This window comes from Lepidothrix coronata, unplaced genomic scaffold (genome assembly GCF_001604755.1).
Source record: "Lepidothrix coronata isolate B3197 unplaced genomic scaffold, Lepidothrix_coronata-1.0 Scaffold286, whole genome shotgun sequence".
Lineage (NCBI taxonomy): Eukaryota > Metazoa > Chordata > Aves > Passeriformes > Pipridae > Lepidothrix > Lepidothrix coronata.
Genome location: NW_016690466.1, coordinates 477,433 through 497,849, shown reverse-complemented (window position 1 = coordinate 497,849; position 20,417 = coordinate 477,433). Strand labels below are relative to the sequence as shown.

The following is a 20,417-nucleotide window of genomic DNA, read 5'->3' as shown; positions in this document are numbered from 1 at the left end:
AAGTTCAAGCTGGTTTTTAAATTTGATTTGCCAAAATTTGCCCATCCTAGGTATTTGCCTAAAGCCAGAAAGTGGCATTAAAAAGTGTTTAAGAACACCTAAACCAAAATGAACTGAGGTTGACATGGATCAAGAAGGCAGCACCACCAAAGAAGCAACACTGAGAATAAACTCACTCTTGGAGATGGTGTTGTTGTGGGTGGACAAACTGGACAGCACTCTCCAAAAGGAATCTCTGGGTTGGGACAGTCCAGCTCCTGGTCGTCACAGACAATGTCATCACAGAGAACAGACCCTGAGTCACACACACAGATTTGGCAAGGCTCTGGTTTCCAAACATCCCTGTCAGCATAAGCCTGCCCAAGATGGGTACATCCTGTGACTGGAAAGAAAGACGAAAGAGTGTTTAATGTTATTTCAAATGTTGTTTTTTTTTTTCCCAAATCAAAGATGAATAACATGAAAACTGTAGGACAGTTTGTTTTGTTTACTGCTGTCATACAGTTTATGCACGTGAGGTAAAAGGCTGAATTCTCCCCTTCAGACACTGGAAAGGATCTGTTACATTAACTGCAGAGTCTGCTCTGAATGTAGAAACAGACATCAATGGAAACCTCCTGGAGCTGATCCAAAGCCCAATTAAATCTCTGATATTCTCAGTCTGGAGTAATTTTAGAGTCAGACTGAGTTACTGTCTAATTAGCAATTGAATTCTCTGCTGTAGCTAAAATGTAAACGTGCCAAACCTCTCAAACAAGTGTATGTTGGTCCCCATGTGCCAGTGTGAGCACTTACACATGGAAGAAGCCATCTGGCCAGCTTGTCACTGCATCCTGCTTTATCAGCTAACACCAAGGGTTTTCAAAGTGTTTCTTGAAAGTAAATATATGTGACAGATGTAAAAGAATGTTCACATTGATTGCCCAAATGGTTTGCAATTGTTGTGTCATCTGGCCTGCTCAAATGTTACAAGTGTCTGTATTTTCAGAAAAAATATTGTTCGTCTGTAATACTCATGGCTTTGTGAATTCCTTCCAACAGCTGTTTTACTAATCAACCTTGTTGTATATTATGAATTTGAAGAGATTGACAAAAACCAACTTCAAACATTAAATTTGGGCTTTGTATTTTCTTAGAAAAAAATCATAAACTAGAAAGCTGGGTCATTTAAGAAACCAATATGAAAATAACACTACAAAGTTTTATAAGCTCATTTTTAGTTTTATAGAAGTTATTACAAGTCTCAGATTACACATATAAATATCAGTGAATGTCTTGAATAATGTTGTAATATTTTTTCCATAACTAATTCAAAATAATTGTTTACAAATGCAAAACTCTGGAGGAAGAGCTCTGTGTGAACCTACATCATTCTTAAAGCTTTAATATCAGAATAATTTACCTACAACACACCACCCTTCAAAAAGAAAACCAAACTGCCAAAAGATGTAATTCAAAGCTCTGACATTAAAATTACCACTGGCTCCAGGCAGAAATTTCTGAATGCCATCAAATTGTTGTAATAGTCATTATTATGTAGTATGAGCATGCATCCAAATTTACAGTGCAGTCCCTTCCTATGGATTATTCAGTCCCTTCTATCCCTCACCCCCCTGTCCCCTGTCCCCTGCATCTTTGATCCCATTTTTTCTCTCCTCCACTGCTGCATTAGCACACTGGTCTCTTTTTTCTCTTTACATTCTTTGTTTTCCTTTCTCTCTGTGTTTGTAGGTACCTGTTCCCATACCTACCCCCAGGCTCTTTGGCAACACACATTCTTAGATGTGTTTCCCCTCTTCTCATGCTCCCTCTGAGCTTCACGCTTCCTATAACACGTGACTTCCCTTTTCATCTTCCATGAATCCTCTTTTATTTTGTACCTGAAGAGTTCACCTATTTTATTGCCATGTACTCAACTGAGATGAGTTTTCCTCTCCTCCCTTCCCAGTGTCTCACTCAGCTGTTTCCTTGTCCATATTATCCTGACTTTTTCCTCCATTTCACCTCCATGAAATTCACCCCCTCCTTGTATGAGCTCTGGAGGGGTGACTGGGAATACAACCCAAGATATCATGACTGACTGAGAGGAGAGCTGGAGTGGGGATCTTGGAGCAGGGCACTGCATGGGACAGGAGGGTTTTTTTCCAATTTCAACCCTCCTACAGGCTGTCTGTGCACACCTGTTATTTTTACACTTCAATTATACTTTGAGCAAACCAGAAAATGTTGGCTGTCAGAAGGCTGACACTACTTATGGTTAAGACTTGATTTTGAACATTATCTTTATTAGGAAAACAACAAGATGCATCAAGCTTCAAAAACCCTTTTCAGATATTTTCTTTGCCTGATATAAGGCTGGGAGCCAGTATTTTACCTTCCTTTGACAACAGAGAAAATCCTAAAATCGAAAATATTCCAATGGCATATGAGAATTCACGCCCCTCAAACATTCTCTATCACTTAGAAATTTACTTTTTCCTTTTCCATCTCTTTTGGGTCTCACAAGAAACTTCGGATTCTGCACAAGAGAGATGGAAAAGAACTGCTCATTTCCAGGACAACCTCTTCCTCCTCCACACAACAGAGGGTCATGGCATCAGAGGATGCTGCTTCAAAGGGCACTGCCTAATAATGACTACCTTTGAAAAGGATATAGACATCCTTACTTAGTCTGCCAAGTTAATTTCTAAAAAAGTTGCTTGGTTTCCCAGTTCTCACACCACATAACCATGTCCATGGATCCCTGGTTAATAAGCTTATTCTCTGCTTAGTTAAGTGCTGACTGTTTCTGCAAGAAACATTTCCCTCCTTTTCACAAACCAGGATTTCACTGTGGGCACTTAGGAAAAAATAAGTTGCCCACGAGACTAATGGCAAATGTTTCCTGACAAACAAGAAGGCTGAATTGTTTTTTACAAATGAAAAAAACCCCTCATATGCTGTGGGAGGCAGAAAGCCACCAAAGTTACCGGGAAGGTTAGAGCTTGTTATCCATCCAAAGGAGCTGGTTGGATACACCCTAGAGAGCACAGATGGGCAGAGATCCATGTCAGAGTGACTCAGCTGCCACTCCACTTAAGCACTTCCCAGGTCCACAGGTTAAAAGATTCTTTTCATTTATAAATGTAACAAGGAAGGGGAGAAATTATTTTTCTTTAGGGCAAGTTTAGATATAATTGTTAAATAAAGATACCGTGATACAGATCTAAAAGAACTTAATATTATTACTGCTTGCACTTGTAATGGACATTTATGTGAATTGCATACACCTATAAAAAGATGCATAGTGTACACATTTTTCTATACCCCAAAGATGTGTTCAATTAATTGTAATATTCAGATTTTCAGCTCTCAGTATCGTTTCCTTAGCCTTTCAAAACAACATTTTTTTTAAACTATGTGTTTAAGACCGCAAAGTCCTTATTCATTAGGAAATTCATATCCAAGGATCTGCACTTTCATATGTCCATTGTTTTCTTACTCCTTACATCATTTTCATTGATTTGTTCTGTTGTTTTGTTATTTTCAGAGATGTGATCCTGCTGCCCTGCTATGAAGAGGACAGCTTGGATGGGTAGCAGAAAAAGGCCACCTTTCCCATATTTTTACACTACTAGCTAGAAAAGATTCCGTTTTCAGAACACCAGCAGAGGCTTTTCTCAGTGACCAGCTTTTCCCACTGAAAGCACCCGCCTTTCCATATTTTAGTAAACAATATAAATGAAAATAATGGAAATTCAAAATGTGTCAAAACAATTGACACAATTTTACAGTAACAAGCAAATAAAGCAGATTTCTCCGCATTTTTACAAGATTGCCATTCAGTTATTCTACAGTAGATGGCATCATTTAACAGAGAGAAGACCAAAAAATCGAAGACATATGGATATAATGACATTCATATTTGCTTCTAACTTTCTGGGCATTGTTAAAAGAATTAAGAAATAAGCTAGGAGAGCTGCAATGAAAATCGCTGTGGCCTTTGGCAGCATGAAAGCATTAAAAAAAGGTTTCCAAAGGAAACTTACATCTGGGAAGACTTAGTCTGTTAAAGACACCCCCTCTGTGCTCAGATGTAGATCTGTGTGTCAGCATGTTATGACATAATGCATTTTGCATTGCTCATAAAGATTAACCATTAGCTCCAAAATCCTTTGGAAAGCTGATTTGTGCTAAAGCACTGGCGAGTAACATATAGGAATAATGAGGTTATAAAAAAGCTGACTTGTCTGCTTCTAAACTTGTTATAACAGTCACATACTTGCCAGCTTTTCTTATTGATTCTTAAATGTACACATCAGCCTAAGATTTAAAAAATATTAGAACTCAACAGTATTTGCCTATAGCAATGCAAAGTCCTATTCTTCTTCCCAAAGTTCCACCTCTGTGGCACTTACTGCAATGGTTTGTTGGAAGTTCTGTCAATCTCTAGTGCACAGTAAAAAAGTTAACTATTTGAAAGCCTGAATAATTTCACATTTATGCTGTTTATTGAGCATTCGTGTTGTTAAAGATTTTGCTGTGAGTAGCATTTCCCTGGGCCAGCCCAAATAGTGAATAAAGGAAAAAAAGGCAACACAATCTTTGTCATATGCTGGTTTTGAATTTTTTCCCATTTCAAGCAGACTAGCAGCTGTACAGAAGCAGACCAATAGTGGGAACTGAAAGGAAAATCATCATTTAGTTCCAAAGGGCCTATAAGTGTGGTACATAAAAGAGCCCAAATGGGTACAGGGGAAAACAAATATGGTCACTGCAGGCCTCAAGGATGACAGATATCATATGGGACACAACCCCAATCCCAGCGAGGTGAATGGGAATTTGTTATCAAGTGCTATGAACTGGGAAGCTGACCTGTTTTGTAGCTGCTTTTGGCTTTGCATTTGTGCAAGCACCATGATCGTGACTTAACCACAATTACATGGCAAAAGGAAAAAATTTCCTAATAGTATCCTCAAAAACCACAGGCTTTTCCACTTTGGATAGAGCAAATGTCCAGCTTTTGCATTAGGAGCAGACTCATATATCCCATTTGCAGAGATGTGACTAAATGGTTAGAAATTAAAGAACATCTTGAATTTGTCTGGTTCTGCCTCAGAAAGGGCAATAGTCCACACAGAGGTGACTCATGATCCTCCAGCAGCCGCCTGATGATGGCTTGGGAAACAAAACCAAGGAGCTTTGATCTGTGAGAATCTGATCACAAGTATAATGAGTCAAACAGGTTTTGCTGTATTTAAAGTGAATTTGGTAAAGGCTAAAGCACTGACATGAAGGAGGCCTTGCCTCTAACTTTGACTGGATCCAAAGCCTGGTGAAGCCAAGAAGGGTCTTTCTGTTGCTTTTTAACTGTACAAAGCCTGTGCTTCCTTACTCTGACCTGGTTTTGCTCATTTGCTTTACAGGATGACTACTTCAAAAGTTGTTTTACATTTCTTCCATAGGAAATACATTTATTAATTACATGCTCCAGCACTGTTTGGTACACTGTTTAACCAAGGGACAAAGCAGAAAGGAGGTGTGTTGCCTCTTTTCAGTGGAAATGCTATCATTCTCCCCTGCAGTGGAGTAGATGGAGGAATCCATCCCAACATCTGCAGCAAACGTTGCTTTCCATTTACTGAGCAGAAAAGAATGCCACAGAGTCTACCTCAAAGCAAATGGTTTGGGCTGCCTGTCTGGTATTATGATGATGTTTATAAGAAACCCAAACATGCTCGTTCTATCCCATCATTAGTAATGGAAACAAAAGGACTGTCATAATGAATGAATTGGCTTGCTGAGCCAGAACGGCCGGGCTTGTTGGCCTGTTCTCCTCTCAGGTAAGGGCTGAGTACTCAGAAAAGTCTGAAATACTCTCTTTTTCAGGGAGTCAGAAAAAGAGACGGAAATAAAGGAAAAGAAATGGTTTAACATGTGGGGTCTTTTTTCAACAGCAAGGCCTTCAGACATTCTTTCAGCTGGAATTGTCTTAAAACAACAAATTGAGTCTACTTCACACAGTGCATGAGGACATAAGGGTCAGTTTGGGCATCTCTAACTATTAGAGAATTTTCAGGTAACACTTTGTAAGACTTGTCCATCATGTGATCAGAGGTACCAGGAAAGAATCCTCAACTTATAAATCACTTAAATGCAGACCGTGAAGAATTGGAGCGGGTCTATCTTAAAAATCCTTTCCTGCTCCACGAGCTGTAGAGCATGAAGAGCTGCTATCAGGTGGAATGGAAAAGAATGAATGAATAGTTCACAGATTTCCCAAGTTTCACACCAAAAAGAACGGCTTTCAGAATGAAACCAAAGCTTTCTTACTACTGGAGATGCTTGTCTGCCAAGAAAGCTGGCGTTGGAACAGTCCTGCCACAGCGCCAGCCCCAGTTTTCCCCTTTTCTCACATGCAGAGTAAGAAAGAGAAAGCTGCATAAAAGAATGCTGGTTAAGCATAATACAGCCCTTGTCTGTCAGCAGTATTGTGGCGTGGAGTCACGCACTGTTCCACTGGCAATGCATGGAAGAGGCTGAATTCTCGGGCTCAGGATCCTTATGTCACACAATCAAACTGTCCTTGCTCTGACACCCACCCAATCTATCTATCAGATTACAAAATAAATAAGAGAAAACCAGGCCTGCAGTGGAACAAGCAAGTACTTGTATTTTAAACAAATAATTTCTTGTTCCCTTCCTCCGTCTTTATATGCTACAAGTGCTGCAACCTTTCTGCAGTCTTTAAACATTTTAGAAATGTATCTTAAGGATATTTACTACCAAGTAAAACGCAAATTGCATCCATTTTTCTTGCAGATGATTGGCTTTTTTTCTAATCTTTCAAAATGTGATTTAAGAACTCTAATTTTCCTGCTTTATCTTCAGGGGGTTGTTGTTCTTTTCAAAGGTAATGTGGTCTAAAGGAGTTGAATCTGTCACATTGTTTTGCCTCAGCATTTCTGTTTCACAAATTGCTCTATTTGGGCATGCATGCTGACATCCTGGAATGATGTTCTTCATACAACTTCTAAAGGTCACCCTGCCCCAGCAGTGCTGCAAGGAAATAGTGACCAGCAATATCCCATCAGTGATATTGTTACACAACAGCCTCTCTGGCTTCAGCTGGTGTCCAGGGTGAGAAACAATGGCAGAAGAGTTTCCTTGTTTCAAAACTGCTAATAAACAAAGAAAGTTCAAGAAGGTTTCTTGGGTTTTTCAGTTGGTGGGGGTTGGTTTTGGCAGAACTGTCGTTTCAGGCTGAGTCACACAAGGGGCAGGATGGAGCAGACTGCTGTATATCTATCACCATGCTTCTTTTTGGGGCTTGCCCAGAGAATTGTTGTCTCTGTTTCTGGACTCAAAAGTAATTTTGAGAAAAACGTCTGATGGATGCAAGAGATGGTTATATTCCTTTTGTTCTAAGCTATTCCTTGACAACATCACGGCCTATATTGGTTTTTGCAAGGGAGGAAGATATTCCTATTGAAGATATTCCTATCTCTATTGAGATGTTATTCTGGGATTTCCTTTCCAAAGTCTTCTATCGACAGGTTGACTCTGTCACTCAATTATATTTATACTTCTGTCTTTTTGGTAGAGATTAACCTCTTTTAGTCATAAGCTGTAGAATGCAGATAATTCCTTCCTGGTTAAGGGTAATCACTGCCTGATCAGAACCTCACTTGATTTTACTGGGCTTTCAGTCAGCTTAAAGAACATCAACTTCTAATTATTATGGTGGGAACCAGAGCTTTTCAGTGCCTGAGAGATCAAATCTTTTAATAAGGATAACCATTTGAATTAGACCAGGACTCAAAGTAAGAAAGAATTTCATCTTAGTTCAGTGCATTCAATTAGAGGGAGCATTGCATAATTCTTCAGTTATTCTTCCAGTTATTGGTAAAATGCCCATGAGATTTTTCCACCCCCTCTGTTCTTACATTACAATATTTTTTGGCACATCACCTTTTGTGCCATTTGGTGTCACTCTAAAAATAAGCAACAGGCTGCAAGCACTTCATCTGTGGCTCTTTCGTTGTAACACTGGCATAAATTCTTACTACCCTGCAGTAATCTGATTTTAATGTGCTTCTTGTCTTTAGTCAGTGATGCCAAATGGCACAAAGGTTTGTGTGTCTTAAACCAAGCAGAAACTGATATAAATTCAAGGTTTAATACGATTACTGATGATTTAATGGATTTATTAGTTTCTTTAAACATACATCCTGCCCATTCCTTGGGTAGTCAGTGAAGACTTATACAGTCAGAATCCAATTGTCAGAGTAATCTTGTTTTGAACACTTGACCACTTCCAAATCTATTCCATATTTCTAAAGAAAAGAATAGCTTCAAGCTCAACATTATTAGGATCAATTAAGTGGAAAAAATTAATAAAATCCAGCTCAGGATTTTGTCAGAACTTTAGAAAAAAGGTTTCTGATTTTAGCTAGGACCAGGAATATTTTATAACACTGGAGCATTCTTAGCAACATTCATTGCAGTAGATCTGTCCTGGGAAGAATAATGAAAAGCTGGAAAAGACATTGTGTACAAGTTTCCCAGACTGTACAAGCACTCTGACAGATCCAAGGCATCATAAAAGTGAGATTCAGCTTCTGATCCTCTATGTGAAAGGGAATGAATGGAAATAGAGAGCTGTTACTGTTTGCTCTACACAGCATGCCATGTAAAGCACTGAGCTACTTAATTCAAGATGCTTTAAGCTTTTCACATGATCAAACCCAAAGGTTATGAGGGGAAAAATGTATGGTTTTTGTTTTGAATTTCCTAACTTTGTAATTAAAGCTGTTTTTGTCAGGTGATTAAAATTTCAAGTGGGACGTGATCCTCTCCTTCCCCTCAGCTCTGTGAGAGGACTAACAAATTTATGCAATGTTGTTTCTGTGCTTTGCCTTGGAAGAAATCAGCTTGATTCAGTGCTTCTCTCCTGAGGCTGAAGCAGATGGGAAATGTTACAATGCAGAATAGTACATGTGGTAATATCATTTATATATTCAGATACCTTGGACAAAGTCAGCCCCAGTATAACTCCATGGCCATAGTGAATTTACATCAGAGATGATTAAAGCAGTAGGGGGTCAAATTCTACGCTAGCGTAAGTCCCTGCACAATTTTACTGTTTTCCCTGTAATTTCAGAAGTTGGAAGTAAATGAAGGGTTTGGTTCTTGTGTTTCATATTCCTGTGAAGGATTAAAGCACTCTGGCATATTGTCTAAAGAAAAGGAGTCGTATCTCTGGCTGCCAAAAAATTAAAGGTATTTGTAATTTAGAAGGTCACGGTGGGATTTCGAATGCAGAGAGCATCATTAACCTAATTTCATCTGCAAAACACTTGTATCCATTCACTCCTTATTCCAGTTTGTACTAATTCACCCCACATCCATTTCAGACAGTTTGTTGAATACGAATGGCAGTGTTTGAAATTCTTCTAAATCTGCCTCATAGAGGATATTAAATGGCTATTTGTACACTGGGTACAACGTTCTTATTGTCAACTTCCTAGGGCTAGTAAAGTGAGTATTGTGAGGGTTTTCTCAGGGTACCAAAGACAATTTTCTTAATTTTGGGGCCATTTTTAAGTATCAAGATCTATGCCTGGCCATTTTTCAAATACAAAGACTTAAGGATCTCCTGAACTAATTCCCTTGTGAGGTGAAAATTCACACTTTTGGTGCAGTGAAGAGTCAGCAGAGAGCTGACTTTTTATTAATATCAGAGGTCAGAGGCTTTGCTACTGAAGTGGCTGCCTGAAGCCTGGCACACATTTAGCTCTCCCTGCTCTGTGCAGCAACATCAGCTGGCACAGGCTGAGAAAAAACAGCAGTACATAGCAGAGGAGGGCTGGAACGTCTTCAGCAGACACAACCAGATCCACCACAGTTTATCTGCCACAGCCCTTAAAAGGTATGAGTGGAAGAGTCAGAGCCAGAGAATGCCTGATAAATGAAAAGGTTCTGTACAGTTTTGGGTTTTTTTTTTTTTTTGATTCTTCACTGGAAGATGGTTATATCATTCTTTCTCTCAGCTGCTGTAACAGGAAAATAATCAGTTGGACTTGAAAACCTCTCTTCTTTCCTTTTTTCCTCCCCCTCCTCCATATTTATGCTATTCTGTTCTTACTAAAAAGAGGGATCTACAAAGAGGACCACCCTGCCAACAGCTAAGCCACCAACAGGCTTAGAATATTGTGCAAAGAATCTTCAAAATGTCTGAGCAGATTTCAATTACTCTTTTCAAAGATTTGCAATTCCCACTACACAGCCCATTGTTTGCTTTCACTAGGACATTCTTCTCTTAAACAGCTGGCACAGAATGACTACTGCTCTGCAGGGAAACAAGTAAACACCATACAGTAGATTTAAAGCCAAACACAGAAAATATATATATATTTTTTTTTAAAAAAGAGCCTCTCATGAACATAAAAGTGTTTCCCAAGAAAATATGAATCCTATTTTTGCTGCTTACAGCTAAAGAAGGCATGGAGTATGTAGTTTATTCTCCTTTGATGCTCAGTGTGGCAACTGCACTGAACAACAAAGGAACAATGAGCGATGCTTCCCATATTTCCCATTAACTTTGTTCGGGTGAGCAATTGTTCTGTTGTGTCTGTTTAAAAAAGGGGGTGCAATTTTGCTCTTGCCTGTTTTCCTAAAGGAAAATGGAAAGAAGGAAATGAGAAGAAGCAGCACAAAGGGAAAGAAAAGAGAAAAAAAGAGATTTTTTGCAGCAGACAGCCTTCTAATGCACCGACTGGTCACTGGGCGTGAACTGCAGGGAGTTGCAGTGGGAACTAATTATGTCCAGAAGTTTTCCAAGAACTGCCAGCACTGAAATGCTGTGGGAAGTAGTTTCCAGGCACAGATCACCCTTTCATATCTACTGCTCCAAACGTGCACGGGATGTTCCTGTGATTCTGCCGCCCTTTGCGGGGCTGAGATTGGGAACAAAGCGGTGCCTGGAGGTACCACAGCAGCCCACAGGAGGTTTGCACGTGGAAGGAAATCTTTCATTGCCTGGCGGGAGAGAAGAGATGCCAGTGCCACCCTCTAAGATGGGATGCACAGCGACTGAAAGAGAAATCCAGCAGCAGAAAGGGATGGGTCTCCTGTTGTGCTGAAGGCAATTCCGGTACAAACTCAGCTAAACTCTTAAATCTACAAGTCACATCCTTCATTTCATAGCAGTTATTTGGGTGTCTCTTTAGCTGTAAGAGAAGGCCTAGGATTTCAAAAGAAAAAACCCCACATTCAGCCTTAAAACATATAACTTTTCATTATCCTCACATTCTTCCTGTTCAGCGTCCTGTGCATGCTTTCTTCTCCCTGGCAGACACCTCTTCATGGAGCACTTGTGTGAATCAGAGGAAGACAAAAATGTGCAGGCATTGTTAAAGGAAGTACCATTTTCAATCTCATTCTGATAGTTCATGTTTAAATGAAGGGTTTGACGTAAATGAGGGAAAATGGAAGTAGTCTCTGAGCTAATCTGAAAGGAATCTCCTCTGCTAAACTAAACAAAGCCAGAAGTCCCAGAGCTCAAGTTTATCCAAACTAAAGCCAACAAATGGTTGTTGTTGGAGGGGGTTATATCATGTTTTCCATTGTCATGTTGACATGAAACAGGCAGAGGCTTCCACTTTGCAAACTTGGAGACAAGATTGGCTCTGAAGTGAAAATAAATAAGATCAGTGGTTGGAAGTAGGTTAGGTTTTCTCAAAGCAAAATGGAAAGAACCTTTCCTATGAAATACAAGATGAGAAAAAATAATGACTGCTTGAAAATATAAATTTAATTTATATTTACTATGCTTCTGTGTGACAGATGTGTTCCTCATTCCATCTCCTCAATGATGGATCTCATTCCTCCTTGCACCTTTTCAACATTTAAGAGAGGATGCGGACACCTCTCTGTCTCTCTTTTGAACATGCAGAAGAGATTTTCTGACTCCTGTAACATGTAATTTTTTACTGCCTGTGGAGATTATCAGCTGATTAGCCATAACCAGGAGCAATGCAGGGGTTAATATTTAAAATTGTTATATAGTCTCATAGCAATGTGAGAAATATTAATAGCGTAGTCCCCACACATAAGTATAGAAATCTTATTTCCCTGAAACATGAGGCATCCCACTGTGCTGAATGGAAAAAGGTCAGGAAATTCCATGGGAATTCCTTATAGATTTTTACAGGGACAACACATCTCTCATCAGGGAAGCCACAGAGGGGACAGAAAGCAAAGCTTCACAAACCCTGTGCCTCAATGGAAGAAAGAAAATCCATAGAGAAGTAGTTGTTGTGCAGCAGTAACCAAACCAGCACTGGCTCCCGTATCTAGGAGCAGCATGGCCACAGGAAACCAACAGCAGCATCTCTGTAACAGAGACAACATCACTGGGACAAGCATGGCCCAAACTGCCCTCCCTCCAGGAGGAATCCACTGGATCCCCTCAGCTGGAGACGGGCAGCGTGCCGAGGGCCAGGGGCTGCAGCATGCTGCTGCACCTCTCCATGACCCCCTCAACAGCCTGACCTGAAGGTACAGAAGTAAAATAACACTTCTTGTACCTCTCCTGCAGAAGGAATCACACCTGTGCCCAGTTCTCCTTCCGTACAAGGTATATTATGATGGCTATGTTGAAGGAGAGGTAGGCTGGTAAAATGTTGCAGCAGGTAAAATGATGACACTGAAGTTTTTGTTCTGTTTTGGTTGAGGGTTATTATCATCTGCTAAAACCCAAAGTCAGAATGTCTCAAAGCTATAGACAGTTGGTGGTAGGTACTGAACTCTAAACTGTGTTAGGGTCGTGCAATCTACAATTTACCAAGCTGCTACAGAGAGAATGAGCTAACAGTTGCAATGCTGAGTCAAAACAGACTTTATTATACCCTTTTCAAGTTTGAGTTTTATTTTTTTGGGTGCTGCCAATAATAAATTGAATTTTGCCCCATCACATTGAACTGCAATGATGTGGGACCCTAATCCAGTTACTTCAGGACCAAAAAAACCCATTTTGTTAACAATACTTCTTTGCCATCGCCAACAATTTCCCTTTATTTAGCTGAGATTTTTTGCCTAGTTTCTTAAACAAACATGACTAAAGGACAGCATAATCTTGAGTATTGATGGGTACGAACATTGCACTGATTTCTAATTCTGTGGGTTTTGATGGCTTATTATTTCAAATCAACAAATTAAGACTTGCAACTGTAAGAGCTGCTGTGACTTGTGCTCTTCTCCAGACTGTGAACCTGCCACAAAAACATCAAGAGCAATACAGTTTCCCTGGTACCCACTAGCCTGGGAAAGTGTGCTTTGTTATTGTTAGCCCCTACTGGTAGACTGAACCTTTCAACTCTGAAGAGATTGCTTTTAATCCAGAGTGCTAAATGACAGTCTGCATCATTTCTGTTACTGACCCTTGGTGCAGTGTCTCAATTATGGAGCCAGGTAGGTCCCATTTTCTGCAGATTTTTGATTAAAACAAGGAGTGGAATCACAGAATATGCTGAGTTGAAAGCCACCCATCAGGATCATCAAGTCCATCTCCTGGCCCCACTCCAGACACCCCAAGAATCCCATCATGCACCTGGGAACGTTGTCCAAACGTTTCTTGAACTCAGGCAGTCTTGGTGCTGTGTGAACAATATCATAACATAACTGGGACAATGACTAATGTCTCTGGTTTCTCAACCAGTGTGTGAAACGAAAAAAAGATATTAATTCACTCCTTTCTTTCTCTTGGATAGCATTAATTAAAGCTAGCACCCAACTGTTGTGCAAGGCTAAGAGTTTGCCAGTGACACCTGGCTGCTGATTTCAAACCTCAACATTGCAAGAGAAACTGGAAGAGGAAAGAGGATTTGCTTGTAATCTACAGCACTAAGAGAGCAACTGTATCTACTCTGACTGAGGCATCAACAGTAATATTTGTGCCAGAGACAACACCCTTCTACCTCTGCTTCTTCCCCCCGTAATAAAGCAGTGGATGTTTCCAACTCCACCTCCTCTTTTAAAAAATCAGTCTATGTAGATTTGGTGATTTGGTCTCAGCTCAAAAATAAATCTGGAAAATAATGAAAGGGTTATATAATAGTCTCATTTTCCTAAGGCTAATGTGTTCCAGGGATGTGTGATATAAAATGTGTTTATGAAATTTGTCATATTTCCAAGAACATATATATAATGTTTAGAGGGGGTGGATTCCCCAGGCTTTCATTTAGCATGATTTTTCCATACCAGAAAGGAATGTTTTAATTTTCCTAAGCATAACCTTGTCTGCCGTGTGCTCACCAAAAAACACTTAGGAAAAATGGAAGAGGAGGAGTAGACCCCTGATATTTCATTACTTCACATAGTCCAGATAATTTATGATAGTTAATTATCTGTTGGCATACAGGCACACATCATCTGGTTTTACTGTCAAAACTGTGGAGGAGATGTTTTCTGTGTTACCAAAACCTTTGAGGAAAGAGAGTTCTGACTGTTGTTAGCATTTACCTTAAACTAGCACTTTATCAACAAAGAACACACATGTGCAGTGTTACAGGGAGCTAACTGCTAAACATGACAGTCTGGCAGTCTCACAAATAAACTGCATCTGTACAGTACCCATCCACTTCATAACCTACCTAATCCTTCCCAGTTAATAAAAGAAGTAAAATGGTCAAGTCAGCCTTTTACAAGTTTTCCTAAAATATCAGCCTTTTATCAAGGATCAGAAGTGGGTGCTCAGCATGAAAAGTCATTTGCATGCTGCCTTCATGACCCTACATGTAATGGTTATATTTCATTTTAAAACTGTGAATTGTGACTGAAAGCAATATGAAGGGTCAATAAGTTTTTTCAGAGGTATTTGAGGATTCAGTCATTACCTCAGAAATGAGTTTCCTGACCAAACATCCAAGATAATACTTACATTACAAGGAAAGCAGTAAATTATATTAGAGGGAAAAATTATTTGGAATAATCCTGAAGGGTTTCTAGCGTTGCTCTCACTCTGCTTTCACAGCAGCAGAGCTTTCCTGATGACCTCAGTTAAGTTCCTCAAGGACTACTGGGTGTACCTACAAGAAGTGTCCCACTCCAGGTGACTGAGGTGTCCTCTAAGCATTGTAGATGAAGATGAGACAGGCCCAAATCCATCTAACTTCCTTTTTGGCACTCATGTAAGGGGGCTGGGGATGTGCTTCTTTTGTAGTAGATGGAAACTGCCAAATATCTCCAGTCTGTCTAGCTAAAATTTATTCTGTCTTCTGGAAGTAGCTGTCTTGGTTGACTACAAACTCAAGATAAATGAGATGAGAGTATGTTGTAAGGCTAGTAAATGCTTTTCACATATCATGCTGGCTGGGTAGAGGATGGATTTCTTTCCTAAAGAAACATTCCAAGTTCTTACACTTTTTAGCAGTTTAATATGCAGAATGTAGAGGTGCCTTCAAACAGTGGAACTGAAGAAATATTGCTGGAATCTGACTCATCTGTTGTGCCTGAAGCATCAGCTCCATGTCCTGTCAGCCACCAGAAGGCATTTTATCTTGAAAGCCCCTTGCAGTAACCTGACACCCACCAGAAAACCTGGATTGTGTCAAGGTGGTTTCACCTGCTGGCTACAAACACCCCGGTGTGACCCAGCTTTTGGTCATGGAAGTCACAGCATATTCCTGGTTCCACAATATCCAGCTCCCCAGCTTTTGAGAAGGTTTAGCCTGAGGCTGTGCTCAAATCTCCCTTCCAAGCTATTACAGCAAGACAAAGAAACACATAGCCCAAGGGTACATCTGACTATCCTAAACTCAGTGTATACTGAGCAGTTTCCTTAATATCTTGCCAAGTCTTGTCTCCTGGTAGGCTTTTCCAAGGAAAATTTTATGTTGACTTACATTTGATACTAACCATATAAACATTTTTCTTGACAAGAGAGTGCATTTTAGCATGTCTGGAAATTCTCTTTTCAGTCATGGAAAATTTGCTTTCCCAGTCCATTGCTGCCCTGCACGTGAGTCAGTGATGCCAATAATCAACTCCTTCAATTGTTATTTTCTGTGAGAAAAGCATATTCAAATGTGTGGAAAGAAGCATTCCAAAGAGAGGAGAGAATCCAATTTTTTAAGGCATAACTAGTGATTTATCAGTCTCTCTCTCCAGCCTCACCCCTGTAAGTAGTATGGAAGTTAGCCCAGTAAGGAAATGTTACAACACCATGAAACAGGAATGTGGCAGAGAAATGAGAATACTCCTTCACACTTCGTTTGTATAGGGTTCTTCTACCCAAAATTTACCATTTCTTGAGTCAAACATGTCATGCAACTCAGAAATGTTCAGGGAAATAAGTGAGGGAAAGAGACCTGACACTCAGGGGGGATTTGTTTGTTGGGAGAAATAAAATTAATGTTCCTTTTTTTTTGTATTGGATCGTCCCTTAGTCCTTATCCCTCTGAAGATAGTTATATAAAAGTACACATAATGCATGTTAAATACACACAATATATATATTATCTCCTGCTGTAAGCAAAGTCACAGCATACGGTTGCTCAAATTCTACAATCTTGACCGAATTTTACGATGTTCACTGAACATTATTGGAGAGAGAGTTTATATACTGGCCAAGCAGAAACAGAAAAGCCTCAGTTCACAGTAAATTATGTTTGCTCTCTACAGAACATCTTTATTTGCATTGTTTTGTTGGTTTTTTTTTTAAAGATACCTAAGCTTAGCTTGTGGCTGTGCTTGGAGAGGAGGCTGGTGTCTGGGCACGCTGCTGTTGCAGAGGGTGTTGCCTGATTTGCTCAGGCAGGATCCCCCTGAGCTCTGGCTGCTCCACTGCCTTCGGGTGGACTCGCAGTCACCCCCTTGGCAGAGGAGGTGCCTTTACAGGTATGATGAGGCAGAAGGCTTTGCCATGAAGTGGCTAAAGTAATCATGTTCCTGATTTGTGTCATACAGAGTAGTGCAGGGTGTGGTTTTAGAGGCATTTGGCTCTCCTTTGCAGCACTACAGTTTCTTTGGCTGCTGCTTATCGAGTTATTTGTAAGGTTATTCATTGCCTCCATGCAGGAATAAGTACATTGCCAATCTCTCATATTTTCATGAAAGAAAAAAAGTTTCATTTTAAGGACAGCCTGGTTTACAATGTCTGGCAAGCAGGAAACAGAGCACATCCAAAAAAGGTCAGATGAACTTGTGGAATGTCATCTGTTTAACTTAAATACTCATACCACACTTATCTTCACTCTAAGTTGAATTATTGTATACAAAGTAGTTTTCCCCCCTCTAAATTCCATGTTCAGTTAGAATTTTGGTGTTCTTGCTCTCTGTAAACATGCACACACATACTTGCATGGACTTCCAAATACCATCAGCTGCTAATCAGTCTCGTGAGGGACTGAAACAGCCTGCAGATGCCCAATTCAAACTATTGCAGCTGAGAGAATTAATTTTCCTGTTTTATGCCAAAGTAAAAATCCTGTAAGCTGACACATTTTCATATATCAATCTTAAAAGCTCCTTCATGAAAACTGGTTAGAATTTAAAGGCTTTTTTTTTTTTTGCAAGCAAACTGTTTAAAGAAACCCCCTTGCTGCTGGTCGAAAACAAACAAGTACAAAGGAGAAGTTCAAACAAAATAGCTGGAAGCAAAGACTTACAGCTTGTGACAAAAAACTTCCAGGCAGCACAGAGCTAACAGTTGAAATGTCATTCCAAGAGTTAAAAGAAATAGCTTAAAATCTCTCCGGTGTCTGTAGTAGGAAAACAAGTAAGAACAAGAACAAATGCAGCCAAGGCAGACAGCACTGTACAGTGCTTATAACTGTAAAGAAAGCAAAGCAAAGAGAAAACTTTGGGATGAAAATGCAAACCCCTGCAACTTTCAGCTTCACCAAGAAATATCTGACTGCTGAACTAGTGAAGGAAAAGTGTTCCGGTGAGATTCGTGAATGCACATTTCTTACAAGCTACTAAAATTATTGGTAAAAATGAAAAATAAAAGCATAAGAAGCTTGAATTACTCACCAACTTGTTGTGCCAAAATAACTGAGGGTTGAAACACGGCAAGAATGAGCAAAGTTACTTTTTGCACAGAGCTCATCATGCCTAAATATTAGACATGAGACTCTCTGTGCAAAAATAAAAATGGGGGGGAAGAAAAAAATCTATTCAAAATAGCAACATCGGTTGTTCCCTGCCCTTCCAGCACCGGGCCATGTACAGAACTCAGCCACAAGCATTCCCCAGCTTTGGCCTTAAATAGGAAAAAAATTGGCTTACTTTACTTTTCCACCCCCTTTACTGAAACATGAGAAGAAGACCCATCCCCTAACAGTAAATGAATGATTAATATTTCTCTTGGCTTTGCAGAAGAATAAAGTCAACTAAACAAGATACACAGCACATCTGGAACTTTTGTGTGTGTATGAAACGCACGCTGACACTGTGTCTGGATAGTTAGTGTGTGCTGCATGTGAGATATATGCATGTGGAAAAAAAAGTCCTGTGGTAAAGCCTCTGGGGCAAAGCACTTTTTTGTGTTAATTAGGAGTCAGTGGGTACAACCCAAAGAGGATTTTTAATTGTTAGTGCTCCCTTGCAAAGGTAAAAGGTAAATACCTGGTGTGGCTGCACGGACTGAAAGGATCCCAGAAATGGAGGAGCAAAACTGGATGTTTATGCTGATGAGCAATCAGAGTTAATGAAAGGAAGGACCGAAAATCACAACACTTCTGTTGCGGTACTTTTGTCACCATTTCCACTTCCCAACAGGATTTTGTGTGATTTGGGGAGAAAGCAAACATCAAAAAAAAAAATTATAAAAAGATCAAGATCCCAAATCAGAAGAACTAATTTCTCAAAGTAAAACTTTTCAAATAGTTCAGTTTGATGCTGTCATTACAACATTTGGAAGGAATGCAGAACAAGTACCACCTTTTCCTTGTCTGTTTGCTTCTTGAACAAGAAGGTATGGCTGAGAGAAAAAAATAAAAAATCTTGAGACTAATCCCCTAGTCCTTTCTTTGCTCCATGCAAAACTTTACTGAGAATAAGATCACAGTCCACAAACTTATTTTCCAAATCAAATGGCTTAAGCAGGCTTTGTTATGAATGTAGTTTTGCTGGCAGTGTAGCTTTAAGTACAATTTTGGGATACTCCAAAGTGAATGCAGAACTCTGTCAAAGTGGACATCTCTGCTAAAACAAGGACCAAACTAATTACTGCTCTCAAACGATCAACATGATCCAGGTCATTAACTGTAGAGGTGTTCATTCATTTGTTCTGAAGTGTTGCTGAGATTACAGTGACCCAGGAACCAACCATCCCTCCTATCAATAATTCCTGAGCACCATGAACAGTCATCCAAAAAAAGGGACCCATATCTTTGCATGCATCACAAAACAAGAGCAGCCTGAGGTTAACTTTTAATCTGATATATATTGGGTTTCATTTCAAAACCTATTCTTCTGAAATATATTTGCACTTAAAATGAAACATGCTCTTCTGTTGGGGTCACTTGAGGTGGAAGAGGTTGAAGCAAGTATGAAAAGATCTTAAATAATTCAATGTCACTATCAACATATGCTGAGAGTTTCTTCTGTGTCTTAAATACTTACCAGGTATGAATGACTTGATATATTTCAAAGGAATTGCACACCATTTTTTTTCATGAATTAAGTACCTTCCAATATTCCACGCTGTCTGTGTTGCAATGGCAGAAGTATTTCCTGTAGCTTTGGGGTTTCATATCCAGTATCATATCACTGAACAGATTAGGTTATTTGGTTTGTAACATTCAGGTAGCCACAATCAACAAAGACAAATGCCTCCTGTTGAATATACTTCAAATTTTTATGCACCTGCCTATAAAGTTTTCTCCTTTTTTGGAGGAGTTATGCTCAGGACATAAAATAAAACAACAAGAGATAAATTCAAGATAAATCCTAGATTTATTTCTTTGTCACTCTTCAATAGAAATGCACAAGCAGATCAAACACTGGATACAAGCATTCTCAGCTATGGAATGGAAATTAAACTAACTTAATGGTTTATCAAAGTCATATGTAGGTGAGCTTCAATTTTCTGTGATAATGTCTCAATGTTTGTCACAGTAATTGTTTCGTTTTCATGAAATGTATGAATGCTATGTGATAAGTGTTCGCATTTAAGGAAAAAAAGAAGATAAATGAATTCATTAATTCATTCTTTGACTTAAAGCCACTTTCTTCTTGAGTTCTGCAAATTTTTCAGCCCATTTGATCACAATACACATTTCTCTACATTTCTGAAGTTTAACCTTTCAAAAAAAAAACTCCACTCTTGGTGACTCCCTTATTCTCACTAATGTTTGCCTTCAATTGACTGTTTGAGTAAAATTTAAATTCTAAGAACAGTTTTGGGTTGTGCACCTTGTATATTATATGCT

General features: G+C 39.4%; 1 protein-coding gene across 1 annotated transcript in view; it reads right to left on the bottom strand.

Annotated features, from left to right (window-relative positions):
* The window catches only part of COL3A1 (collagen type III alpha 1 chain), a 50,572-nt gene extending 32,351 nt beyond the window's left edge, over positions 1 to 18,221 (bottom strand). The window contains exons 1-2 of the mRNA XM_017836870.1: positions 18,016 to 18,221; positions 177 to 382 (exon numbers count right to left, since the gene is read on the bottom strand). Of these exons, the coding sequence (XP_017692359.1) occupies positions 177 to 382; positions 18,016 to 18,094 (285 nt within the window). The 5' untranslated portion in view covers positions 18,095 to 18,221. The remainder of the gene's footprint in view (positions 1 to 176; positions 383 to 18,015) is intronic.
* Between the last annotated feature and the right edge of the window lie 2,196 nt (positions 18,222 to 20,417).